This window comes from Anolis carolinensis, chromosome 4, assembly GCF_035594765.1.
Source record: "Anolis carolinensis isolate JA03-04 chromosome 4, rAnoCar3.1.pri, whole genome shotgun sequence".
Lineage (NCBI taxonomy): Eukaryota > Metazoa > Chordata > Lepidosauria > Squamata > Dactyloidae > Anolis > Anolis carolinensis.
In genome coordinates, this window is record NC_085844.1 from 178,158,799 (window position 1) to 178,181,927 (window position 23,129).

The 23,129-nt window shown below is 39.4% G+C and overlaps 1 protein-coding gene across 1 annotated transcript in view; it reads left to right on the forward strand.

The window, feature by feature from the left end:
- The window catches only part of faf1 (Fas associated factor 1), a 234,135-nt gene that overhangs the window by 170,956 nt on the left and 40,050 nt on the right, over positions 1 to 23,129 (forward strand). Inside the window, exons 14-15 of the mRNA XM_062978316.1 lie at positions 11,815 to 11,951; positions 13,638 to 13,726. Of these exons, the coding sequence (XP_062834386.1) occupies positions 11,815 to 11,951; positions 13,638 to 13,726 (226 nt within the window). The remainder of the gene's footprint in view (positions 1 to 11,814; positions 11,952 to 13,637; positions 13,727 to 23,129) is intronic.

Here is a 23,129-nt window from a genome sequence, read left to right on the forward strand (position 1 = left end):
GACTTTATAGAACTACTCAGTACAGGGAATAGGATTCCCATACTCTTCAATGCTCTTCCTGAGACCAGTTCAGTTGTTGAAACTCCAAGCCATTTTCCAGCATCATTTAATAGGGTTTCACATTTAGGTGGATTCAAGTTATGCTTAAATTTTTATTTTGTGCTTAAGTTCCAGTGTTGCATGTTACTATTAATACATTATCCATTTGTTATACTGATGCAGTGGGTAATGACTTTAAACATGGATCTTCACTGCCACATCACCATCACATGAATAACCTACTAAGAGAAAGATTTTTTATTACTTCTGTGCATTACAGTAACATATATGAAAACCCATGATTGGTTACTTTCTGATGGATGGATGCAATATGTGTTGGTAACCTTGTATAACATAGATCCATTTCTACCAGATGTTTTGGACACAGTTTCCAGCCCAGCTAGGGCTGATGGGAGTTGTAATCCAGCCTATCTGGAGTTCCCCGACTGCCTATTTCTCTAGCACAACTGATGACTAATCCATTAAGTTTGGCACAAATTAATTGGTGAAGAGAGACTTTGGCAATAAATTCTAAGAAATGTTAAAATATTCAGACACATTTCCTTGCGCAAAGACAACTACTTTACTGCTGTATTTGTTTGTCCCAATAAAAAAGTCATTGTGTGCAGAGACATGTAGAAAAAAATGGTGTAAAGTCTGAAAAAATAAGCAGTAATCTGTAAAGAAAGTCAAGGTTAAGTGGATAAAATGCAGACTGGTGAAACTGTCATGCATAGTTATTCTGTTTAAATACAACATATCTTCTAGTTCTACATTTAAATATTAATATATAAAATGTTATTCTTAAATTAACATTTTAATGAGACTCGTATTGACTTTGCACAGTATAAAATTAATAATGTTAAATAATTAGAGGAGTTATATATTTAATATTCAACAAGTGTTCTTTTTCGCTTTGGAGAAACACTGCAGCATCTCTTCAGTTTCTTTTAAACTAGGTCAGCATCTGAAGGACAGTTACTATCTCTCACCTTCTGTGGGATATTTTGGTTTTTTTTAACCTATTCTGGAACTGGTAAGGCAACAATTGTCTATAGATTTTAAAATGCTTTTTGAATATAAATCACATCATGACTGAGTAGTTAATTTAGACTTCATGTGTATTCATGCTGCATCTGGGGGGGGGGGGGTATAATTTCTCTACCAACAGGTTTGGAGTATCTGGATTGACCATCATGTCTTCTTCCATGACTTTGTTCAAGGAACAGGCCAAGGACATAACCCATCCATGCTAGACCTGCTAGCCCAGGCATAGAGCTTGCCCAATTCCAACTTTGGCTGAATAGTATAATGCCAAACACACTCTTGCATTATCAGGGAGTCCTTCTGTTGCATCCCTCTGATTTTCAGTCTGCATTAGAGGGCAACTAATGCATTCTAATCTTTTTTATCCATTGCCACTACTCTGAAATATTTGTTACGAACCGTGTCTGATTAAGGAAAAGTTAATAACTTCATTCTTGAGGTTATATATATTCTGCTGAAATGAGGCCAGTGAAACTCAGAGTTGGCTCTAATTTGTTTTCAAACTTTTACAGCTGTCAAAAGGAAGCCTACTTTTGGCATCATGGTTTTGTTGTATTTTTTATGCCAGGTTTCTGAAGTATAGATGTTGAGATTGTTTTTACTATTATGGCAAAAACTAAGTGTCGTGATTCTGTTTTGGATTTTGATATCAACTACTTCTCAGCCTGTGACATTTTAATGCAGTTTGTCTTTTCAAATAGATTTACCTTCTAATGCATGAGACAACAAGACTTTGCTCATCAGACAGTGCATACATTTCAGATCACTTGTTACCTGAAATATTATCATAAGGCATAAGAAAACACACGGTTTAAGTTGCCTTTCATGAACATAATTAAGAATTAATAAGCCTGTACCAGTGGCTAGTCCTCAGAATTTCCACTGTTTTGCCTTTTGTGACCTGTGTTATTAAAAGTCCATTATTTTTACAGACTTTATTAAATTGGATCTTATTAAAGCATTCTATATTTGCATTTGGTCTTTCATAATTCATTATTATTATGACATTTACTTTTTACCATCAGATCTGAAAACATATCATAAGCTACCCTTTTCTCTTGAAAGAAATGCTAATTTCAAACAGTCCTCTAATGGAAGAGAAAAGCTTTATCAGTTTTTTCATTTATTCTGGATCGTGTTAAGAATACTAATGCCAGACTTCAGTATGCTAATGGATGAAAGCTTTTTTTGGTCAAAAGCTTAGAATTATTGTTTTTAGGCTGCACTGTTAAGTAGCAAGGGATGAGGATGAGGAGGAGTACATCCAAAAAGAATAACTCTAGAGCACATTTCCTTGATTGTTAAAATTACTGCTAATTGACTTACTGAGAAATATTCTAAAATATTACCTCCAAGTATGAAGTGGCACACGTGTTCCATAAGTTTCAAACTCTGAACTCCCCTCCACCCCCCCCCCACCCACCCCCATCCCCGTGACCTCTCTTAAGTTACAGCGGTTGAATAAAGGGCTCAATCCATTATTCCTGCTCTTATTCCGGTTCATAGAGGAATATGTTCTTGTATTCCCTGAGTGGTAGGGAATCTCCTATGGAAGAAAAAATTAAATGGTGACATACAGTAAAATTCCAGTTGCTTAATTTCAGAATCAGTTTACCCATTCAATATAGTGGAACTAACTGTTATGGTTGAGCTTTATGGCTCCAATACTGGGAGACGTGGTCGTAAGACTCCTCGAGAGTCAGATTCTCTTGAGGAGCGAGAGAGGAAACGGCTGCGGGACTTATTTGCAGAACCAACAGACGAAGATTCCTTTGAGGGTTTTACCGAGGGAATGGAGGTGGTTAGCTCAGAAGATGATGACATGGAATGGACTCGTGTGAGGGAGGATTTGGGTGTTCCTGGTAATGATAGCATGGGAAGCGACTGGCGAGTTGCAGGATCGGACCCGTGGACGAGTTGGAGGGATGGAACGGGATCCACAGCTGGGGATGCTGTGGGGCGTAGTCAAAGATGTTTTAGCTCTGATGAGGATGATGATGATGAGGCACCTGGAATTAGGGGAACAGCTGATAGCGATGAGGAGTTGTAAACTGGCATAAAATGGGGTCTTGAATCCAGGGCTAATTGCGTTGGGCAAGGTAATCTGGACGAACGCTTGGGCTCTTGTTGGGAATTTCCTGAAGACGGGTGTGTTTCGTTTGCTGAATACCTTGGACCTCCGTCGTCTTCTTGACAGACATTAATTGCCTATTCTGGATTGACGCTGGACTGACTGACTGACTACGACCTCGGACTACTCCTTCTGTGGCTTTCGGTGGAATTGGTGAACCAAAGACATCTGTACCTGGCTTTCGACCTCGGACCGGACTGGGACCCTGCTGACCGTTGCTACCCTGATTGAAGTACCTGGATCCGGATTCCGTTTGTTGCACGGAGGAGTAACAACCTTAGTTACTCCTTTACAGCTTTCAAGTAGCAGAGAGGAATCTGCTGCCAGCTATTTATGTTTCTTTGAATCCTTGTTTATCAACTTTTGTTTGTTTAAATTGCCAGGCTGAAGTAAGCATTTTCTGTTTAACCCGGATTAAACTCCTGTTTAATCCGGTTTATCTTTTGAACCGCTTTTAGTATCAGCGGAGTCTTTTTTGTGTATCTTTTACACTGAAGGCAAGTGTTTGCTTAGTCCTTTGTTTCATACGGGCACTTTTTAGCTCTGTAACTTTAATAAACTGTGTTGAACTTTATCTGGTGGCGTTCTGTCTTTGACACTAACACTCCAAGCAGTAGCCTGGAGTTCAGTTCAGTTTTGAGTGTAAAAGTAAAATGAGGAATGACAAAATTAAAATGACAAATAAATGACCCTCCCAACTTCTTACATACTGTAACTACAGCAGTTTCTCTGTTCTCTACATCCAGTTATGTATTTTGATTACCACCAGTTTTCTGTGTTGGACGTCCAAGATTTCCTACACATACTAGTCTCTACGCAATTGCCTGAATAACATGTCTGCAATGAACGAATCGTTGGCCTTATAAAATTGAACAACTCATTCTCCTGATTTCAGTTCTTGATTCTAGGCCGAATTCTCATACAAGTTTGGTTCTGCTCTGTTTCTTACTTCTAAAATTCCAGTCACCTGTAATTATCAACATGATTTGTTTTGGATATCAGAACAGAATTTTTAAATTTCTTTCTCTTCTATCTGTGTTACGGAAGTAAAAACACGGTTTATATATGACTATATGTAATGGTGTTACAATGCCAGGTATTGTGGTATTTTTGTCAAGGACAGAACGCCACAAGATAAGATATAACAAAGTTTATTGGAGTTACAGAACCAAAAATGCCCGTAAAAGACAAGGGCTAGGCAAACATTGGCCTTAAAAGTAAAAAGACACAAGGAAAACGTTCAAAAGATAAACCGGATTAAACCGGAGTTTAATCCGGGTTAAACCAAAAAAGCTTACTTCAGCCTGGGACTAAAACAAACAAAAGCTGGTGAACAAAAGGTTCAAAGGAATACAAAAAACTGGCAGCAGATGCTTCTCTGCTGCCAAAAGCTATGTTTGAGTAACTAAGAGGTTACTCCTCCACACAGCAAGCAATTTCCAGATACAAACGCAGCATTCAAGGGCAGAAGCGGTCAGCGAAGTTCCAATCCGGTCCGAAGGTCGTAAGGCAGGTACAGACGTTTGTAGTTCACCAGGTCCAACGATAATCACAGGAAGGAGAGTCCGAGGCCGTAGTCAGTCAGTCAGTCAGTCAGTCCAGAATAAACAGATGGCGTCCGTCAAGAAGACGACGGAGGTCCAAGCTATTAAGATTAAGCACAGGTTGCACAACAAAAGCCCACACAGTTCCTCCCGCCGTCTATGCCCAGTGTCCTTGGTAACTTACGTAGTCAGCAAACGAATCACACCCGTCTTCAGGAATTTCCCACACAGAGCCCAAGCGTTCGTCCAGATTACCTTGCCCAACGCAATTAGCCATTGCTTCCAAACCCCATTTTATGCCAGTTTACAGCTCCTCATCACTATCAGCTGTTACCCTAATTCCAGGCGTTTCCTCATCACTTTCCTCATCAGAACTGAAACACCTTTGACTACGCCCCACAGCATCCCCAGCTGTGGATCCCGTCCCATCCCTCCAGCTTGTCCACGGGTCTAATCCTGAAGGTCCCCAATCGCCTTCCATACTATCATTGCCAGTGGCACCCAAATCCTCCCTCACACGAGTCCATTCCATGTCATCCTCCTCTGAGCTAACCATCTCTTCCTCCATTCTCTCAGTAAAACCCTCAAAGGAATCCTCGTCAGATGGTTCTGCAAATAAGTCCCGCAGCCGCTTCCTTTCTCGCTCCTCGAGAGTATCTGACTCCCGAGGAGTCTTACGACCACGTCTCCCAGTATCGGAGCCATAAGGCTCAACCATAACACTATCCCCTCTCACAAAGGCCTCCTCCTCCAAAGGCGGAGAGACGGCAGTGATGTCTTCAGCTACAGCACCACGACGTCCAGAGGTATCTAATTTTAACAAAGAACGGTGAAAAACAGGATGGATCTTAAAAGTAGAGGGCAAACGCAAACGAAATGCTACTGAAGAAATCTTTTTAACAATAGGAAAAGGTCCCAAATACCGTGGCGCAAACTTTCCCCCAGCCTGTTTAATGTACTTAGAGGACAACCATACCAAATCCCCCTCTTCCAACTCTTCCCCTGCTTTCTATGACGGTCAGCTTGAGTCTTTTGCGCTGCCTTAGCTTCTAATAGTAAACGACAAGCAACATCATGCAAAGCAGCCATTTCAGAAGAACGGTACACCGGGTCAGAGGAAACCACATTGGTTGACGGCGCCACACCTCCCCGTGGATGGAAACCATAAGTCAGCTCAAATGGGGTATGCTGACTAGACGTATGCACGGCGTTGTTATAGGCGAACTCAGCCACCGATAGCCATTTTACCCAAGCAGTTGGTTGGTTTAAACAGAAACAATGTAAATATTGCTCCAACAACCCATTAACTCTTTCAGATTGACCATCCGTCTGCGGATGAAAAGCTGAGGAGACATTCAATTTAGTTCCTAAACACTCATGGAAGTGTCTCCAGAAACGCGACACAAATTGTGGAGCTCTGTCAGAAATAATCACCTCAGGAGCGCCATGTAAACGGTAAATGTGTTTGGTAAACAATAACGCCAATGTAGGAGCCGCTGGGATTGTCAAACATGGTATAAAATGAGCCATTTTAGAAAATAAATCCACCACCACCCAAATACATGTATAACCCCCAGACTTAGGCAAATCAGAAATGAAATCCATGGAAATAATTTGCCATGGTCTCTCAGGGACAGGCAAGGAAGATAGTAAACCTCTAGGGCGCCCAACAGGCGTCTTACTCTGCTGGCAAACAGCGCAGCTATCACAGAAGCGAAGAATGTCTTGTCGCATCTTTGGCCACCAGTAGTTTCTGGTAATGAGCTGTACGGTCTTAAATCTGCCAAAATGCCCAGCCATGGGTTCGTCATGATGTGCTCTAATGACCTCCAACCTGAGTGCCCCCACTGGTACATAAACCTGTCCATTGCGTACCAGTACGCCATCCTGATCTTGTAAATGAGGCAACATTGTACGGTTCCCTACTGACAATAGCATGAGTTGCTCTTGAGTCCAGTTATCTTCCTTCTGAGCCTCTAGGATTTGAGCATGTAATCCCATCTCATTTTCCACTACACATAAAGAGGCAGTAGGCAAAATTGTCTGGCACACTACCTGCTCACTGGTCTTAAACTTGGGTTTGCGAGACAATGCATCTGCCCGCAAATTTGCCTTCCCTTCCACAAACTGAACTTTAAAATTAAACCTAGAGAAAAACAAAGCCCATCGAATCTGGCGTTGATTTAATTTCTTGGCCGTTTGCAAATGTTCCAAATTCTTGTGGTCAGATCTGACCACAATTTGATGCCGTGCGCCCTCTAACCAGTGCCGCCACACCTCAAACGCCACCTTGATAGCCAGTAATTCCTTCTCCCATATGGTATAATTTTGTTCAAACGGTGTTAGTTGCCGAGAGTAAAATCCACAGGGACGCAAAGTCCCTGATGAATCCCTTTGAGATAATACAGCCCCCAACGCATAGCTAGAAGCGTCTGCTTCTACTATGAACGGCTTGTCCACATCCGGATGTATTAGTATATTGTCTGCCTGGAAGCTAGACTTTAACTGTAAGAACGCATCGTGAGCCTCCCGTCCCCACACAAACGGTTGTTTCTTACGCAAGAGTTGCGTTAAAGGTACCGTGAGTTTGGCAAAGTTTGGGATAAACTCCCGGTAGTAGTTAGCGAAGCCTAAGAACCGCTGCACATCTTTCTTAGTCTTAAGTTCTTGCCATGAGTTGACTGCGTCAACTTTATGCGGATCCATTTTGAGTTCCTTTCCGGAAACTACATGTCCCAGGAACTCAACTTCAGGTACATGAAAAACACATTTAGAAGCCTTAGCGAAAAGCCCATTAGCCCGTAGGCGGTGTAGTACCTGCTTAACATGCTGTCGGTGTTCTTTTTCATCCTTAGAGAAAATTAATATATCGTCCAAATAAACCACCACAAATTGATCAATTAAGTCTCTAAATACATCGTTTATGAACCTTTGGAAGACCGCAGGCGCATTGCAAAGTTCGAAAGGCATTACACGGAACTCGTGGCATCCGAAACACGTGTTAAATGCCGTCTTCCATTCATCACCTTCCCGTATTCTAATCAAGTTATACGCCCCCCGCAGGTCAAGCTTGGTAAAGATCTTAGCCCCTTGCACCCTCGATAGTAATTCCGAAATCAGAGGTAGCGGGTACCTATCTCTAATGGTGTGCTTGTTAAGAACCCGGTAATCACAAACCAACCTGAGTTCTCCTGTCTTTTTAGCTACAAAGAACACAGGTGCAGCAGTTGTAGAGCTAGATGGGCGAATAAACCCCTTAGCTAGGTTTTCGTCAAGAAATTCTCTCAAGGCTTGCCTTTCTGGTACTGTTAAGGCGTACAACCTTCCTGCTGGCAATTTTGCACCGTCCACTAGTCTAATGGCACAATCGTATGGTCTATGAGGCGGTAACTTATCTGCTTCTTTCTTACAAAATACGTCTTGAAATTCCCCATATTCACCAGGCACTCCCTCCATATCAAGCTGAGAAGGGTTTAGAGCAAAACATTCCTGCCTCTTAAAAGCTATAGTACGCGTTATCCAGTCCACTTGAGGATTTACTAAGGTTAACCAATCCATTCCCAGGATCACGTCATACCTTGGTAATCGTGTAATATCCCAAACAAACTTTCCCGTTACTCCTTGTACCTCCCACGTTATCTCTGAGGTCTCATGATTAACCACCCCAGTCTCCAATAATCTCCCATCCGCCCCTTCCACCCATACATCGCATGCTTTACGCACTACAGGAAGTCCATGCTTCCTTGCAAACCCAACATCCACATATGAGACCGTAGCCCCTGAGTCCAGCAGTGCCAAAGTAGAAGCAAGTTCTTTTCCCCCAACAGATAAAGAAATGGGTACAAAGACATGTTTCTTCCCCTCAGTTGACTGCTTTAAAAGCCCTAATGCGTTGGACTCACGTCGCACTAGGGCTGGCCTTTTCCCGAAAGCTGGGAAGGTTTTACATTACAAGTTCTGGCAAAATGCCCAGCATTCCCACAATACAAACACAACCCCAGTTGTCTCCTACGGTTTTTTTCTGCTATAGATAGTTTTTTAAACACCCCGAGTTCCATAGGTTCGTCCCCCTTTGTCACAAGTGCCTTAGGCTCAAACACAGGTGGCGCAGACATAGCTCTAGACTGTTTACGAGATTCGAACCGGGCGTCCAAACGCAACACTTTAGCTATTAAGGCATCCCAACTTTCTGCCGGCTCTAAACGTGCCAATTCATCCTGGAGGTAGTCATTTAAACCCGCAATAAACAAAAGCATAAATGCATTCTCCCCCCAGTCTAATTGATGTCGATACGAGTTAAACTTATTTAAATAATCCAAAACAGTCCCCTTTCCCTGTTTCAACCGATAAAGAGCCCAGCTAGCATTCTCCGTACGGAGGGGATCCCCAAAAGTGTCAGTTAATAATTTTTTGAAATCACTTAAATTGTCCTTGACTGGGTCATTTCCCAAAATCAAATTAGTGGCCCATTGTCCTGCGGGACCAGTCAATAAACTCAAAATAAATGCCACCTTGCTAGTGTCCGTAGGAAAAGCTTGTACACTAATCTGCCAAAAAGGTAGGCAGTTTGTTCTGAGACCCGTCGAAACGTTCGGGAGTCATAACATGTCCTTTGGCTGGCTGTGCTGCTTGTGCAGCGTAAAAAGCAGCCTGCAACTGATCAAAGCGAGCTTTGAGCTCCTCCATCGTCTTCTTGACGCAATTAACTACTAAGAAAAAACTTTTTTATGGGCGTTGGGCAATCTGTCAAGGACAGAACGCCACAAGATAAGATATAACAAAGTTTATTGGAGTTACAGAACCAAAAATGCCCGTAAAAGACAAGGGCTAGGCAAACATTGGCCTTAAAAGTAAAAAGACACAAGGAAAACGTTCAAAAGATAAACCGGATTAAACCGGAGTTTAATCCGGGTTAAACCAAAAAAGCTTACTTCAGCCTGGGACTAAAACAAACAAAAGCTGGTGAACAAAAGGTTCAAAGGAATACAAAAAACTGGCAGCAGATGCTTCTCTGCTGCCAAAAGCTATGTTTGAGTAACTAAGAGGTTACTCCTCCACACAGCAAGCAATTTCCAGATACAAACGCAGCATTCAAGGGCAGAAGCGGTCAGCGAAGTTCCAATCCGGTCCGAAGGTCGTAAGGCAGGTACAGACGTTTGTAGTTCACCAGGTCCAACGATAATCACAGGAAGGAGAGTCCGAGGCCGTAGTCAGTCAGTCAGTCAGTCAGTCCAGAATAAACAGATGGCGTCCGTCAAGAAGACGACGGAGGTCCAAGCTATTAAGATTAAGCACAGGTTGCACAACAAAAGCCCACACAGTTCCTCCCGCCGTCTATGCCCAGTGTCCTTGGTAACTTACGTAGTCAGCAAACGAATCACACCCGTCTTCAGGAATTTCCCACACAGAGCCCAAGCGTTCGTCCAGATTACCTTGCCCAACGCAATTAGCCATTGCTTCCAAACCCCATTTTATGCCAGTTTACAGCTCCTCATCACTATCAGCTGTTACCCTAATTCCAGGCGTTTCCTCATCACTTTCCTCATCAGAACTGAAACACCTTTGACTACGCCCCACAGCATCCCCAGCTGTGGATCCCGTCCCATCCCTCCAGCTTGTCCACGGGTCTAATCCTGAAGGTCCCCAATCGCCTTCCATACTATCATTGCCAGTGGCACCCAAATCCTCCCTCACACGAGTCCATTCCATGTCATCCTCCTCTGAGCTAACCATCTCTTCCTCCATTCTCTCAGTAAAACCCTCAAAGGAATCCTCGTCAGATGGTTCTGCAAATAAGTCCCGCAGCCGCTTCCTTTCTCGCTCCTCGAGAGTATCTGACTCCCGAGGAGTCTTACAACCACGTCTCCCAGTATCGGAGCCATAAGGCTCAACTATAACAATTTTACATTCAGTTTCTTGTTTCACAATTTTTAACATCCCTGATGCATGCTTCTCACATTCCATATCCCTATTATATGCATTATGTAACTTTGGACCCACCTCCACAGAAAGGTAAAATCATGGTAATCCCCACAAATTCAATATTATATAAAAGAAAGAAAAAAAATAAGAGAGTAAAGTAATCATAAGGGAGTTGCAGTCGTACAAGAACATATCCTATGCTTTAATATATGCACTCCATTCTTGGGGAGGTATGTCAGACTTTTTGTTTGTAACATATTCTCCTCTAAAGTAGTTTAAGTCAGCCATGCTCTCATGCACTCGTGGTTGGTGGGATATTTACTCTAGGTACTATTGTTGAGCCTTCAAGTCATTTTTGCCTACAGAAACACTAAGACAAACCTATCATGCAATTCCTTGGCAAGATCTGCTCAGAGGGGACGTGCCATTGCTTTCTCCCTAGGTCTTTCATTGGGTTTCCATGACCAAGCAGGGATTTGAACCCTGATCTCCCAGGTCTCCAGTTGGTCAGTACTAATAAACCTTTTATACTTTGAGAATTCTATGCATTTTGAATTGCCCAGGGGAAAACATAACCTGCTGTGATATAGAATAGAATCAGAATCATAGAGTTGGAAAAGATCTCATGGGCCACCCAGTCCAACCCCTTGCCAATAAACAGGAAAATCACATTCAAATATTAGTAATTGACTGCCATGTTATTCCAGAGTCATTTGCAGTTTTGCCACAGCAACGTGAGCTGTTCTAGAGAACATGACTAAATTGTAGAAGAGAAAGTTCTGAATTGTACAGTGCCTTGGGTTTGCTTCATTCTTTATTTTGGTTCTGAAGGCAACTGCTTATTTTATTCACCTTTTCTCTTTAGAAAAAGAGATGCTTTGCATCTGTACATCCATTGTTTTTCAGGTTGTTTCAGGATAGAATGTGATAACTTTAGCCAAAAAAAAACCCTGATATATATCGTCAAAGAGTTCGTGATAATCATGGGGAAAAGTGAATGATATTCACATGGGTGCAGAATACTTTAGAGGCCTGGAAGTGTAGTTAAATTTTAACAGCCAAGACTTTCTCTAATGAAATGGAAGTAGCTTACAAAATCTTTATTCTCTTCTAAATGTGTATTTTCTGCAGGTTTCTAACAATGTGTACGAGACACTTCGGTAGTGTTGTAGCTCAAACTATTCGAACTCAGAAGACTGATCAATTTCCACTCTTCTTGATTATTATGGGAAAGCGATCGTCAAATGAGGTGCTGAATGTCATACAAGGTAGGATTTGTGTGTTCTGCTATGTATGTATTCAGTCTGGAACAAAAATGGGGGATTGCTTCTCCTCCTGATATTAGCAAAACTGCATTGCTCAGGTAATAAGAACCTTGTTTAAAAGCTTCATATCTGAAATTGACACAGCAAAGTCTGGAGCATGTTTTGATCAAAATTTCAATGAGTTTAAAAAAGATTTTCTCCAGATTAATCATGCTTAGGATAAAAATGCTAGTGACCCAATTATTGTGCCCCATTTTAATATTTGTCATAGAATTAGGACATTTGCCTTTAAGTTGCCAAGTTTCTTATGAGAGGAAAGATGTTTAAGGCATTGAAATCCGTTAATTTATAATTTCCCAAATTTGAACCTTGCCTAATGATATGATTATACGCACTAGGAGAAAGTCTCCATGTTAAATATAATCAGAGGTAGAATATTCTGATGTATTATCATATAGAAGTATCCAGTTTTGCAAAGATAAGAAAACTTAGTCCTCCTTCCATCCTAGAGCTATTTGTTTCTTTCTACTCCTTGTTTTCTTTTCATCCTTCTCCCTCTTTTTATTTTTATTTTCTCTTCTTCCACTTTAGTTCTCATTAAGTCTTTTTCTGTGCTTTTTTGTGTCAGGAGTGACTTGAGAAACTGCAAGTCACTTCTGGTGTGTGGGGGATGCCCAGGGGATGCCCAGATGCTTTGATATTTTTACTATCCTTGTGGGAGGCTTCCCTCATGTCCCCGCATGGAACTGGAGCTGATAGAGGCAGCTCATGTGCGCTCTCCCCAGGTTGGAGAAAACTGTGTTGAAAATTATATATATATAATTCTTTGACTTTAGGAAGTCTTTAGGAATTTAGTTACCTTGTTAAAAATATTTTGGATAGTAAATCTAAAAAACCAATTTTCTATAAGGCTCCGCTGGTCTTTACAGAGTAGTTTGGATGTAATTTTAAAAGATGGATAGAATTCACTAGCTACATGAAATAAAATAATTGCCCTATAAACTTGAGTATAAGTCTACCTGAATATAAGCCGAAGCACCTAATTTTAGCACCAAAAATGTGAAAACATATTGATTCGAGTATAAGACAAGGGTAGGAAATGCAGCAGCTACTGGTAAATTTCAAAAATAAAAATTGATACCAATAAAATTATATTACTTGAGGCATTAGTATGTTAAATGTTTTTGAATATTTATATAAACTGTAATTTAAGATAAGACTGTCCAACTCTGATTACTGTATATACTCGTGTATAAGCTGACCCGAATATAAGCCAGCCAGGACCCTCGAGTATAAGCCAAGGGGGGCTTTTTCAGCCCTAAAAAGGGCTTATACACTAGTATATACAATATTCCCCTCTCTGTTTTTTGTAGTTTTCTTTTTGGCATCTTAACTTAGATGTTTTCACATATACGAAGACAAGGGAGAAATCATCACTAAGCTGTCTAGGAAAAAAAATCCATTTAGATTGCATTTATACTTGCTTGAATAAGGAGAAACCTTTCTTTAAAATGCACCAATAACACAATAATAAGAATAAAAATCTAAATGCCTTTGATTATTATGTTGTATAAAAAACCCCAGCCTACTAGTTATTACTTTTGGATTATTTCTAAAATGTTTTTCTGGTTTTGTTTTTTAAAAATAACTTTAATAATATGAAGTTCAGCCATCTTTCTTTGTTGCTAGGTAACACAACAGTGGATGAGCTAATGATGAGGCTGATGGCTGCAATGGAGATCTTCAGTGCTCAGCAGCAGGAAGACATAAAGGATGAGGTGAGAACTGGGTACCACTTCAGACACCTAATGAATTTATAATAAAGCCTTCTCCAGATAATTGTGTTTAATAAAGCTTATGGGTGCTATCTCTGCACTGGCTCTGGCTCAGTGCCAACTACATATATAAAGTTACCAAATGCTCAGGGAGAGAGGGTACATTTTGGGAAGTTGATCTTGTGTGTGATGAAATGGCGTCATTTCATTATATAACTGAATTAATGACAGAAGTTGGAAACGTGGTATGAAAAATTGTCTAATACAAACCATTTCCTAAACCAGCTAGTTGTGACTTCCTTTTGCCATATTCTTTGGTTTATTGTTGCAGCTGCTCTGGTTTCTTTTGGGTTTTTTTCACTGCTGCCGCCACCACTGTCTCCAGCATAAGTGCACCAAGAAGGAAAGGCATGGGATATGTTCATACAGTGAATTAGAAAAAAAGCAGCCATAAGGAGAGCTTTCCCTAACTTTCCTCCTGCTTGGTATAAAACCATGGACTTCTGGGAGTCCTTGGGTCCAAACAGTTTGCCTTATTTAAAAGTGTAAAAAAATTATTTTGCAAGTACTGTACTGAAAGGTGTTCTTAAAATATTACACTTATACTGTAACTTGCAAAGTGGCACAGTTGTATTGCCTGTTTGCAAGTTGTTGCTCCAAGTTGTCTTTTTTTAATGCTAGTTGCTTCAAATTTGTTCTGATCTCAGAAGTTCAGTGTGCTCTACTGTAGGTGATGTGTGATTCTGGTATACTGTAGACCTAATTTTATGTTACTTAATGAAATTGATTATTATATTTAAATGTGTTACAATACTAATAATTCTTTTGCTAAATAGCAATTTTATGAATTGGTCACATTATGAGTAATTGAAGGTTTTTATGAAGAAAGTTGATCACTGAAGTCACCTATATTGATCAAATTCTTAAAGCAGAGAAGTGAAGTGCCTGTTCTGGCAACTAGTTTCTCTTTTAGGCTGATTTGAGAATCACAGAATATAACTTCTATACTTGGTGAGTTTAGTGTCTGGTTACAGGACTATTATCTGCAACCTATAACAATACTTCTTTGCAATTAGAAAACATTTTTAATTTTTTTTTATCAAACAGTAAATGTTAAAGTATTTTACCAGCATTATGTCTTTAATAAGGCAGAACTTATACATAAGTATTCCAGCATGAAAACATTCTGCTTTAAAGAAATATAATTAAAATTATGAAACCATTCTGAAAGAAGGGATGTTAATTTATAAATTCAAGATCTTTATTTTACTTTTATTTTATTTATTATATTGTCTCTGTGTATATAAAATTCTTCCTCTGTTTTCGTTATAAATTTCAGCTACATTGTAAAAAAAAAGTTGCCATTTTTTCTCTCCTGAAAATTAAAGCTGGGAAAACCAGCCTTCATTGCTTCTTCCACAAAGCAGCTTTGACACTGTTCTTATCCTTACTCATTACTTACCAAAATGAGCAAGAGGAAGTCTAACATTTTTCAAATCTGTCAGTGTTTCAGATGTACAAAAGTAGACACACGCCTCGTATACAGTAGTGAGGCGTTTATCTGTTACTCTGTAAACTGAGACTGACATTTACAAGTAATGAAGTATTTAGTTAGGAATTTGGAATAATAGGTGTGTTGCCATTCAAGATTATTGTTATCCTCACTGTAGAGACATTGATTGACAATAATTCACTAAACACATTATTCAGCCATTTAAATCTTGTGTCTCGTTAGTACACGATTTACCAATTTATTGTAGAATCATCTTGAGTGTAGGTTATCTCGTATATACATTTTTGGAACTTGTTTCCACCTGATTCATTCACAATGAAAATGGCTTTAATTCCTCCTCACTCTCAATAGAAATTTTAATTATGATGCTTGTAAAATTAAAATTCATGGTGGCATATAATTGAATATTTTTGTTGCATTTTGAAAACAAGGGGTCCAGATGCACACACATTTTAACGTTTTTTAATTCAGAACTCTGAAAGGCAGGTTAGATATGGGTTCATTTTATTTTTAAAATCTAAATCATACATTACGGTATCTTATCATGCAACTCTATGGACTCTGACCATATTTTTAGTTGGCCAAAAGTAAGTGGCATATTTGCCTAAATTATGTGCTTGTAAAACTGAGATGGACAAAATGTGGCTTATGGACTACATTCAGCCTCCAGGAATATTTCTGTGGCCTCCAAGGAGGTCTGTTTTTTTAGATGTTTTGTATGATTGTGCAAAGTCTGGAAGTGGATAGAGAGGCAAGACTGTGTTGTGGACATTTCCCTGGGTTAGACTACTGCTCAGCTCTGACCATGCGACTCTTGATTTGATGGTGTGCTCTACTGACATCCAGCTGAAATTTTGATTTCCTTGGTCAAGACAGAGAGTGCAGAGATTGAAGGGGCAGGACAGGATGAGGAATGGACAGGCAGATCTGAGGACATTAATCGAGGGATGAGATTTGTAACCCCCTTCTTCTGTCCTTTTGTTGTCCTCATGTGTTCAGGCAAGTATCTAAACGGGACTAAAGTATATTCGTTCTAGGCCCATCTGAGGAATGAACCAGTTTTATTGCTCAGAATGAATTTATGAAGACCAGAATCCACTAGGTTGAACAATATGCTAGTTATGGAGTGTGTAATAAAACCATCTGTATTTTATGTACTTAAGACGAGGCGTTGGCTTGTGAAACAAAATATTGTTTTTCACTGGTTTGCTAGTTAACATGGAACATACTTCTGTAAACCTTGTTCCTGACAGCTTGTGTTTAAATAGCAACTCATTCTTTTCTTATGGTGACCTTACTGCACTTAACATAAATGTTCTTTCAAAATGTGACAATAGCAAGCAGGATACAGACTCCGGTTTCTGTTACTGTTTTGTTAGTAGCAACAGTAAGCCATCCTAAACCACAAAAGATAAACAGAAAGTTCTTCTAAGGTTTTTGGTGGCTCTTTTAAAGCCAGTATGCATACTTTTTTGTACATTGAGACATTAAAGATGGTTTTGTCTATATAGGCAAGCTATATTTCTGGGTGGGGAAGACTTTAGTAATGAGGCAGTATACACATCTGGGCATTTTTTGGCAGTTTTACAGTTAATGCATCCAAAACTCATAAGACACATATAGCTTCAGCATAGTATTTACGGGACTTATAGGACAGGAATTTTCACAATTAATAATAGAGAAGCTCCTAGAATGGTAGATGCAATCTTTGCAGCCTTGCTGATATCAAGGAAAAAATAATGGATCCTCTGCAGGTTTGGATTCATAGTTAGTGACATTGTGTCACTTCCAGCCACTATTTGGGTCAATATTCAGCCAGGATCATTTTCTTCTCATTGCCCCTACCCCCATTCCAGTAGTTGAAAAGTTTCTCAACTGCCACATATCCATATAGCTTGGGGACCTTTAGGCTAGATTTCAAGTGGAAGCTTACCCCCCAAAATGGCACATTAAGAAATAGAGATGGGAGGATTTGGGGGGGGGGGGTCAGTTGGTGGATGTTAGGAGTCCAGAGAAGTTGTGGTTGTGTGTGAGTTACATTTCCCACACTGACGTTCTAAAGCATACAACAATGTTAAGGAAAGGGGGCTGCAACATAATTAATTTATTTTAGATCTTGTTCTTCCTTTTCAATAAGGGTTTGTCGTGAAAGTCTTCAAGCCACCTCACTGTATGTTGTTTTCCTCTCAGACAGGATTTGCAGAGGCATTAACTTCTGGGGATTGTATTTCTGTCAGAGAATTCTCTACAGTACTGACTCAAGACATTTTTTTGCCTGAAGCAGAACTGTGAATTGTATTTCTTTTAAATCTTGTTCCAGGACTGAAGAAACTCAACTTGTATGTGCACTTCTCTAGAGGTTAAGGGCATAAGTATGACTTCCCTAAAGCACAGTGATCACACTTTCCAGTAACCTTAATGATTTGTGACTGAGTTTATGATTTAGAAGCCATGACTTAATGAACTTGTGCTCTGAGAAATAGGATGATTAAAGACTGATTATGCATAGGTGTTTTGTTCTGCATAAAGGATTAGAAAACTGTAATGGGACTGATCACCAAGATTTATAACTACAAAGGGGGATATCTATATTTAATAAACTGAATATGTCAGATTTAATGGGACTTCCACTGCTGTAATCTGATGAGTTGCTAGCAGGAAAATCTGTTGTTCTATAGTGGTAGTCCATGCTGCAATTATGTTTGGAAGCCTGATACTTGAAGGTGTATCTCTTGCCAGCGCAAGGTTTGCAGTCTGTTGGAGAAAACTTCCACAAGGAGAAAAATATGTTGTGGGAGGATATGAGAAAGGGCCTTACGTGTGATCTGTACTGTGCAGAATGAGAAGATATTTTGGGATATTAGGTGAGGTGGATAGGGAACAGATAATGTTAAACAGAAATCTTGAAAAATGTCTACATTCGCATGCATTCATGGCTATTGAGACAAAATCATGGGACATGATTGGATTGAAGTGACAAATGTGCAGGTCCAGATTACTAAATGTCAAGCAGCTGAAGCACTTTATTTGAATACAGTTGCAACTCAGTACTTTTCAGCTTTACAACAGGGGCTTTTCAGAATTTTTGAAAACCATGGACAATAGAATGGCAATGAGTCACATTATCATCTATATTTATATGTATAACTATGTAGGTTTTTAATGTAAGCTCTTAATTTTAATGTATTTTTTTAATCTAAATGGATTTTTAAATGTGATATAAATTGTTTTAATGTATATGTTCATGTTGTAAGCCGCCCTGAGTCCCCTGAGGGGTGGGAAGGGCAGGGTAGAAATGATGTAATAAATAAAATAAAATAAATCTATATATATATATAAAAGCAGGGGTCCCCAAACTAAGGCCCGGGGGCCGGATGCGGCCCTCCAAGGTCATTTACCTGGCCCCTGCCCTCAGTTTTATAATATAATATTTTTGTATTAGTTTTAATAATATAATATATTGTATATACATATAATATTGATAATAATATTATGTTATACAATATAATACTAATAATAATACCATATAATAATATTAATTATATGTTATATATTACATAACAGATAATAGTATAGTGGTATAGTTCAATATAGAATTATATAATGCTAATATTGTGCTATGCTAATAATATAATATATTGTATGTACATATAGCTGCTCTGAGTCCCCTTCAGGGTGAGAAGGGTGGGATATAAATGTAGTAAATAAATGCAGTAAATAAATAATTAATTTTAGACTTAGCCTCGACCAAAGTCTGAAATGACTTGAAGTCACACAACAACAATCCTAATTAATTTGACTATCTCATTGGCCAGAAGGAGGCCCACACTTTCCATTGAAATCCTGATAGGTTTATGTTGGTTAAAATTGTTTTCATTTTTAAATATTGTATTGTTCTTTCATTGTTGTTGTTGTTGTTTCACTACAAATAAGACATGTGCAGTATGCATAGGAATTTGTATTTTTTTTTCAAATGATAATTTGGCCCCACAACAGTCTGAAGGATTGTGGATCGGCCCTCTGCTTCAAAAGTTTGAGGACCCCTGTATAAAAGAGTAATGAAATTTCGGCCTAGGACAAAACAACAAAACTACACATCCCAGAAACACTAAACTTGGCAGCACAACCCCTCATCCCTGCCTCTACGTTCATACAACAAAAAGAAAAGAAAAGTCCTAATTAGAGGGAGAGGAATAATTGTTTTTAGCCAATTGCTGCCAGTTAGAAGGCTAAGCTCCACCCACTTAGTCTCCTAGCAACCCACTCAGCCCAGGGGACAGGCAGAGTTAGGTCTCACAAATGAGAGTAGATGAATAGGTACTGCTCTGGCAGGAAGGTAACGGCGCTCCATGCAGTCATGCCAATGGCCACATGACCACCATACTTCGCCACAGCAACGCGTGGCCGGGCACAGCTAGTATATATATATATATAAATGTAATGTTTGTTTTACTATGGAGTAAACAACAAAACCACTGAACCAAATCACACCAAATTTGGCCACAAAAGACATAGTCATCCAAAATATGTCTTTCAATCAAAAAAACCTAGAAAAATAGTCCAAATTATAGAGGATGAAGAAGAGCTTTTCTCCCCCTAACTGCTAGTTAGAAAGGTAGGCTCTGCTGCCTTTAGCCCCCCCCCCACTGCCTTTAGGCCCCACCCCCTTCGTATCCTAGCAACTCCCTCAGCCAAAATGGTGCCCAGGGCAGAGGCAGAGGGCGCTTAGGCCTGATCCACACTCCCTATAAAATACAGATTATCTAATTTGAACTGGATTATATGGCAATGTAGACTCAAGGTCCTTCCACACAACTATATTACCCATTTATAATCTTATATTATCTGCTTTGAACTGGATGATCTTGAGTCCACACTGCCATATAATCCACTTCAGTATGGATTTCATACAGCTGTGTAGAAGGGGCCTCATATAATCCACTTCTAAGCAGATAATATAAGATTATAAATATAATATGAAATAATTGCTGTGGTATAATAATACAGAACAATATAATCTCTAAAACCAGGACAGTAAATAAAGAGCAACACTCTGAAAGCAGGGAAATGGAGAATTCCAGAAAGGAAGCGATCAGGGACAGCTAACACTTCCCAAGAAAGGATTTCCCCAGGCAGGAAGCAGCCAGGCTTTGAAGCTGCAAGGTCATTAAATGCTAATCAAGGTGCCTAATTGCAGCACCACACCGAGACTATTAATTGCTGTTCAACCTGGCCAACCAATATTTTCCCTAGGTGAAAAATCCCCAGACTTTGAAGCTATGAGGCTACTCCGTCCCATTCAACCTGGCTTAGCAAGGATGCCCTATGTAGAAAGCAGCCAGGCTTTTAAGCTGCAAGTCTATTCAGTGCAGTTCAATCTGGCCAAACAATGATTCCCCTACAAAGGAAGTAGTCAGGCTTCAGAGCGGCTCTTTGAATGAGGGTGCTACTCCAGAAAACAGCCAGGCTTTGAGGCTGCAAGGCTATTCACTGCTATTCCACCTGGCCAATAAATGATTCCCATAAGCCACAGCAACGCGTAGCTGGGCAAAGCTAGTGTTGTATAATAATGGTAATGTTCTTTTGGGTAGCCATTATGTTCTTGAGATGATATGGCCATTTGTGTCCCTAAGAGACTGACTAGGTTGGGAAACATACCCTAATGGTTTCTAATTCAATAAAATGATGGTGGGAAGGTCCTAACTGTGAATATCAAGAGAAACACCCATCATTTATTAAAACTTTTTGTTTAAGGAGTGTTTGGTGTTAAAAAGACATGTCCACAGCTTCATTGTTTACATTTGGCTTTTAACTTGACTGCTGATGGACAATTTTGGCATTGCATGATAGGCAAGAATAGAGCATGAATTTGTCACATATGAAACTAATGAGAAAAGATCCATGATTAAACAATGGTATTACAATTCAACACACCTGTTTTGAGCCTCCTTTATGCATTTTACTTCTCTTGCCTGAGGAAAAGCCTTCTCAATGGATTACAGTAACACTTTTTGACAAGCTTATACAGGGTGGAGTTCCTATGGACTGACAGAGCCCATTTGATGATCTCTCGATAATGCATTCTTTTTATTTTTGCTGTCAGAATTTATTACTGTAAAAGCATTGATTGTTACACAGCTGGTCTGACTTGTCTACATTTTTAAGTTAAGTAGCTGTAGGTCTAACATAGTGTTTATTTTTCTTGTTATGCAACATTTAACCCTCATTGCTTTAGGATAAGATGCATAGAAGCTATATATTGTCCTACAATTGCTTGAAAAGAACTCTCTTTATTTGCAAATCCAGGTTAACAATATCTCTTCACTTTGACTTTCCATAGTATTTCACTCTTCTTGAAAATAATGGTTGTTGGTTTTCTTTCAACTGTGGAAATGAGAGTATCAGTGATAAGGGCCAATAGGGATTATTATAAATAACCAGGTTAGTACATTTCATATCCTGGTTTTCCTAATAATAACAATAATAATAATAATCTTACTCGCCTCTCCTCATGGCTTGAGCTGGTTACAGAATAATTAAAACACATAAACATTGTAAAAATACCACAAATGCAGATATTAAAATGTATTTCTACAAAAGATACATATTAAAACATATTTCTATAAAATACTATTAAAATACACAAAATAGAGATTAAACAAAGGACACCCGTTTAAAATTCATTTTTAAAAACTGTTTGGGTTGTAGTGTCAGTTAAATCTCTGTGTTCAAGTTGTTGATCTAGAATAAAACTTATGTAATCCAAAATAAACATATTAACTTCACAAAGTAGCTGCTTCTATAAGCTATTCATGTAGAATTATTCTTTTACAAACAGATTTATTTTTTTCCTCAGGTGCTCTTGATTCATTATGAGTTTTTTCTATGAATACTATAAGTCACAGATAGTGTCAGAGCAAACTTGCATGAACACATCATGACAACTTTAGTAAGTAGTAAGTAAGTAAAGTAAGTATTTGTATACCGCCCTCTCTCCCGAAAGGGACTCAGGTCGGTTTCCAATATAAAATCAGCATAAAACATTGTACAATAAAACACTGAAAACACTATAAAACGCGATAAGAATTAAAAACAAAAACAAAACATAACGATTGACTAAAACAATCACATAAGCGGAAGGAATATAATCACTCAAATAACATATGAATCTGCAAAGAAAAAAGAAAAAAGACCACTGGGATGGAGGAGAGGATGGCCTGGAGGGACTACTAGAACTAAAATACAATGTTATATTCTAAAATGCTTTGGGGCAGAGGAATAAAGTGCAGTGTTACAAGTCAAAGAGAAGGCCTGTGCAACTACTATAGCTATGGGCTCGGTTATCCAAAGGCGCAGCGGAAGAGCCCGGTTTTAAGCAGCTTTTTGAAGGAAGCCAGGGTGGGTGCTTGCCGGATCTCCTCTGGAAGGGAATTCCAGATCCGGGGAGCAGCAATAGAAAAGGCCCGCACCCTCGTCCCCGCCAACCGAGCCTGGGATGGTGGCGGGAGTGAAAGAAGTGCCCTACTGGATGAACGAAGAGGACTTTATTCAAACAGAATGATTTCTCATGAGAACTATATCTGAGAATATTGAGAAAGTGGACATTAGGACTATGGAAATGCTTGTTATTTTATCTTAACAGAACTATATATTTTTCTGTTTAGCTCTCTAGCAACCTAGCGCATAAAATCTATTATTCATTTTCATCTCCTTACATCATTTAAGTTTCCTGTTCTACTTAACACACACCATTGTGTTCCTGACTGTTTATTTTATTGCCTGGTAAAAATGACTTGTGTAATTTTGATAAAGTGAGACTGTTCTTTGTCTGTACAACACATTAGAGCAGGGGTCCCCAAACTAAGGCCCGGGGGCCGGATGCGGCCCTCCAAG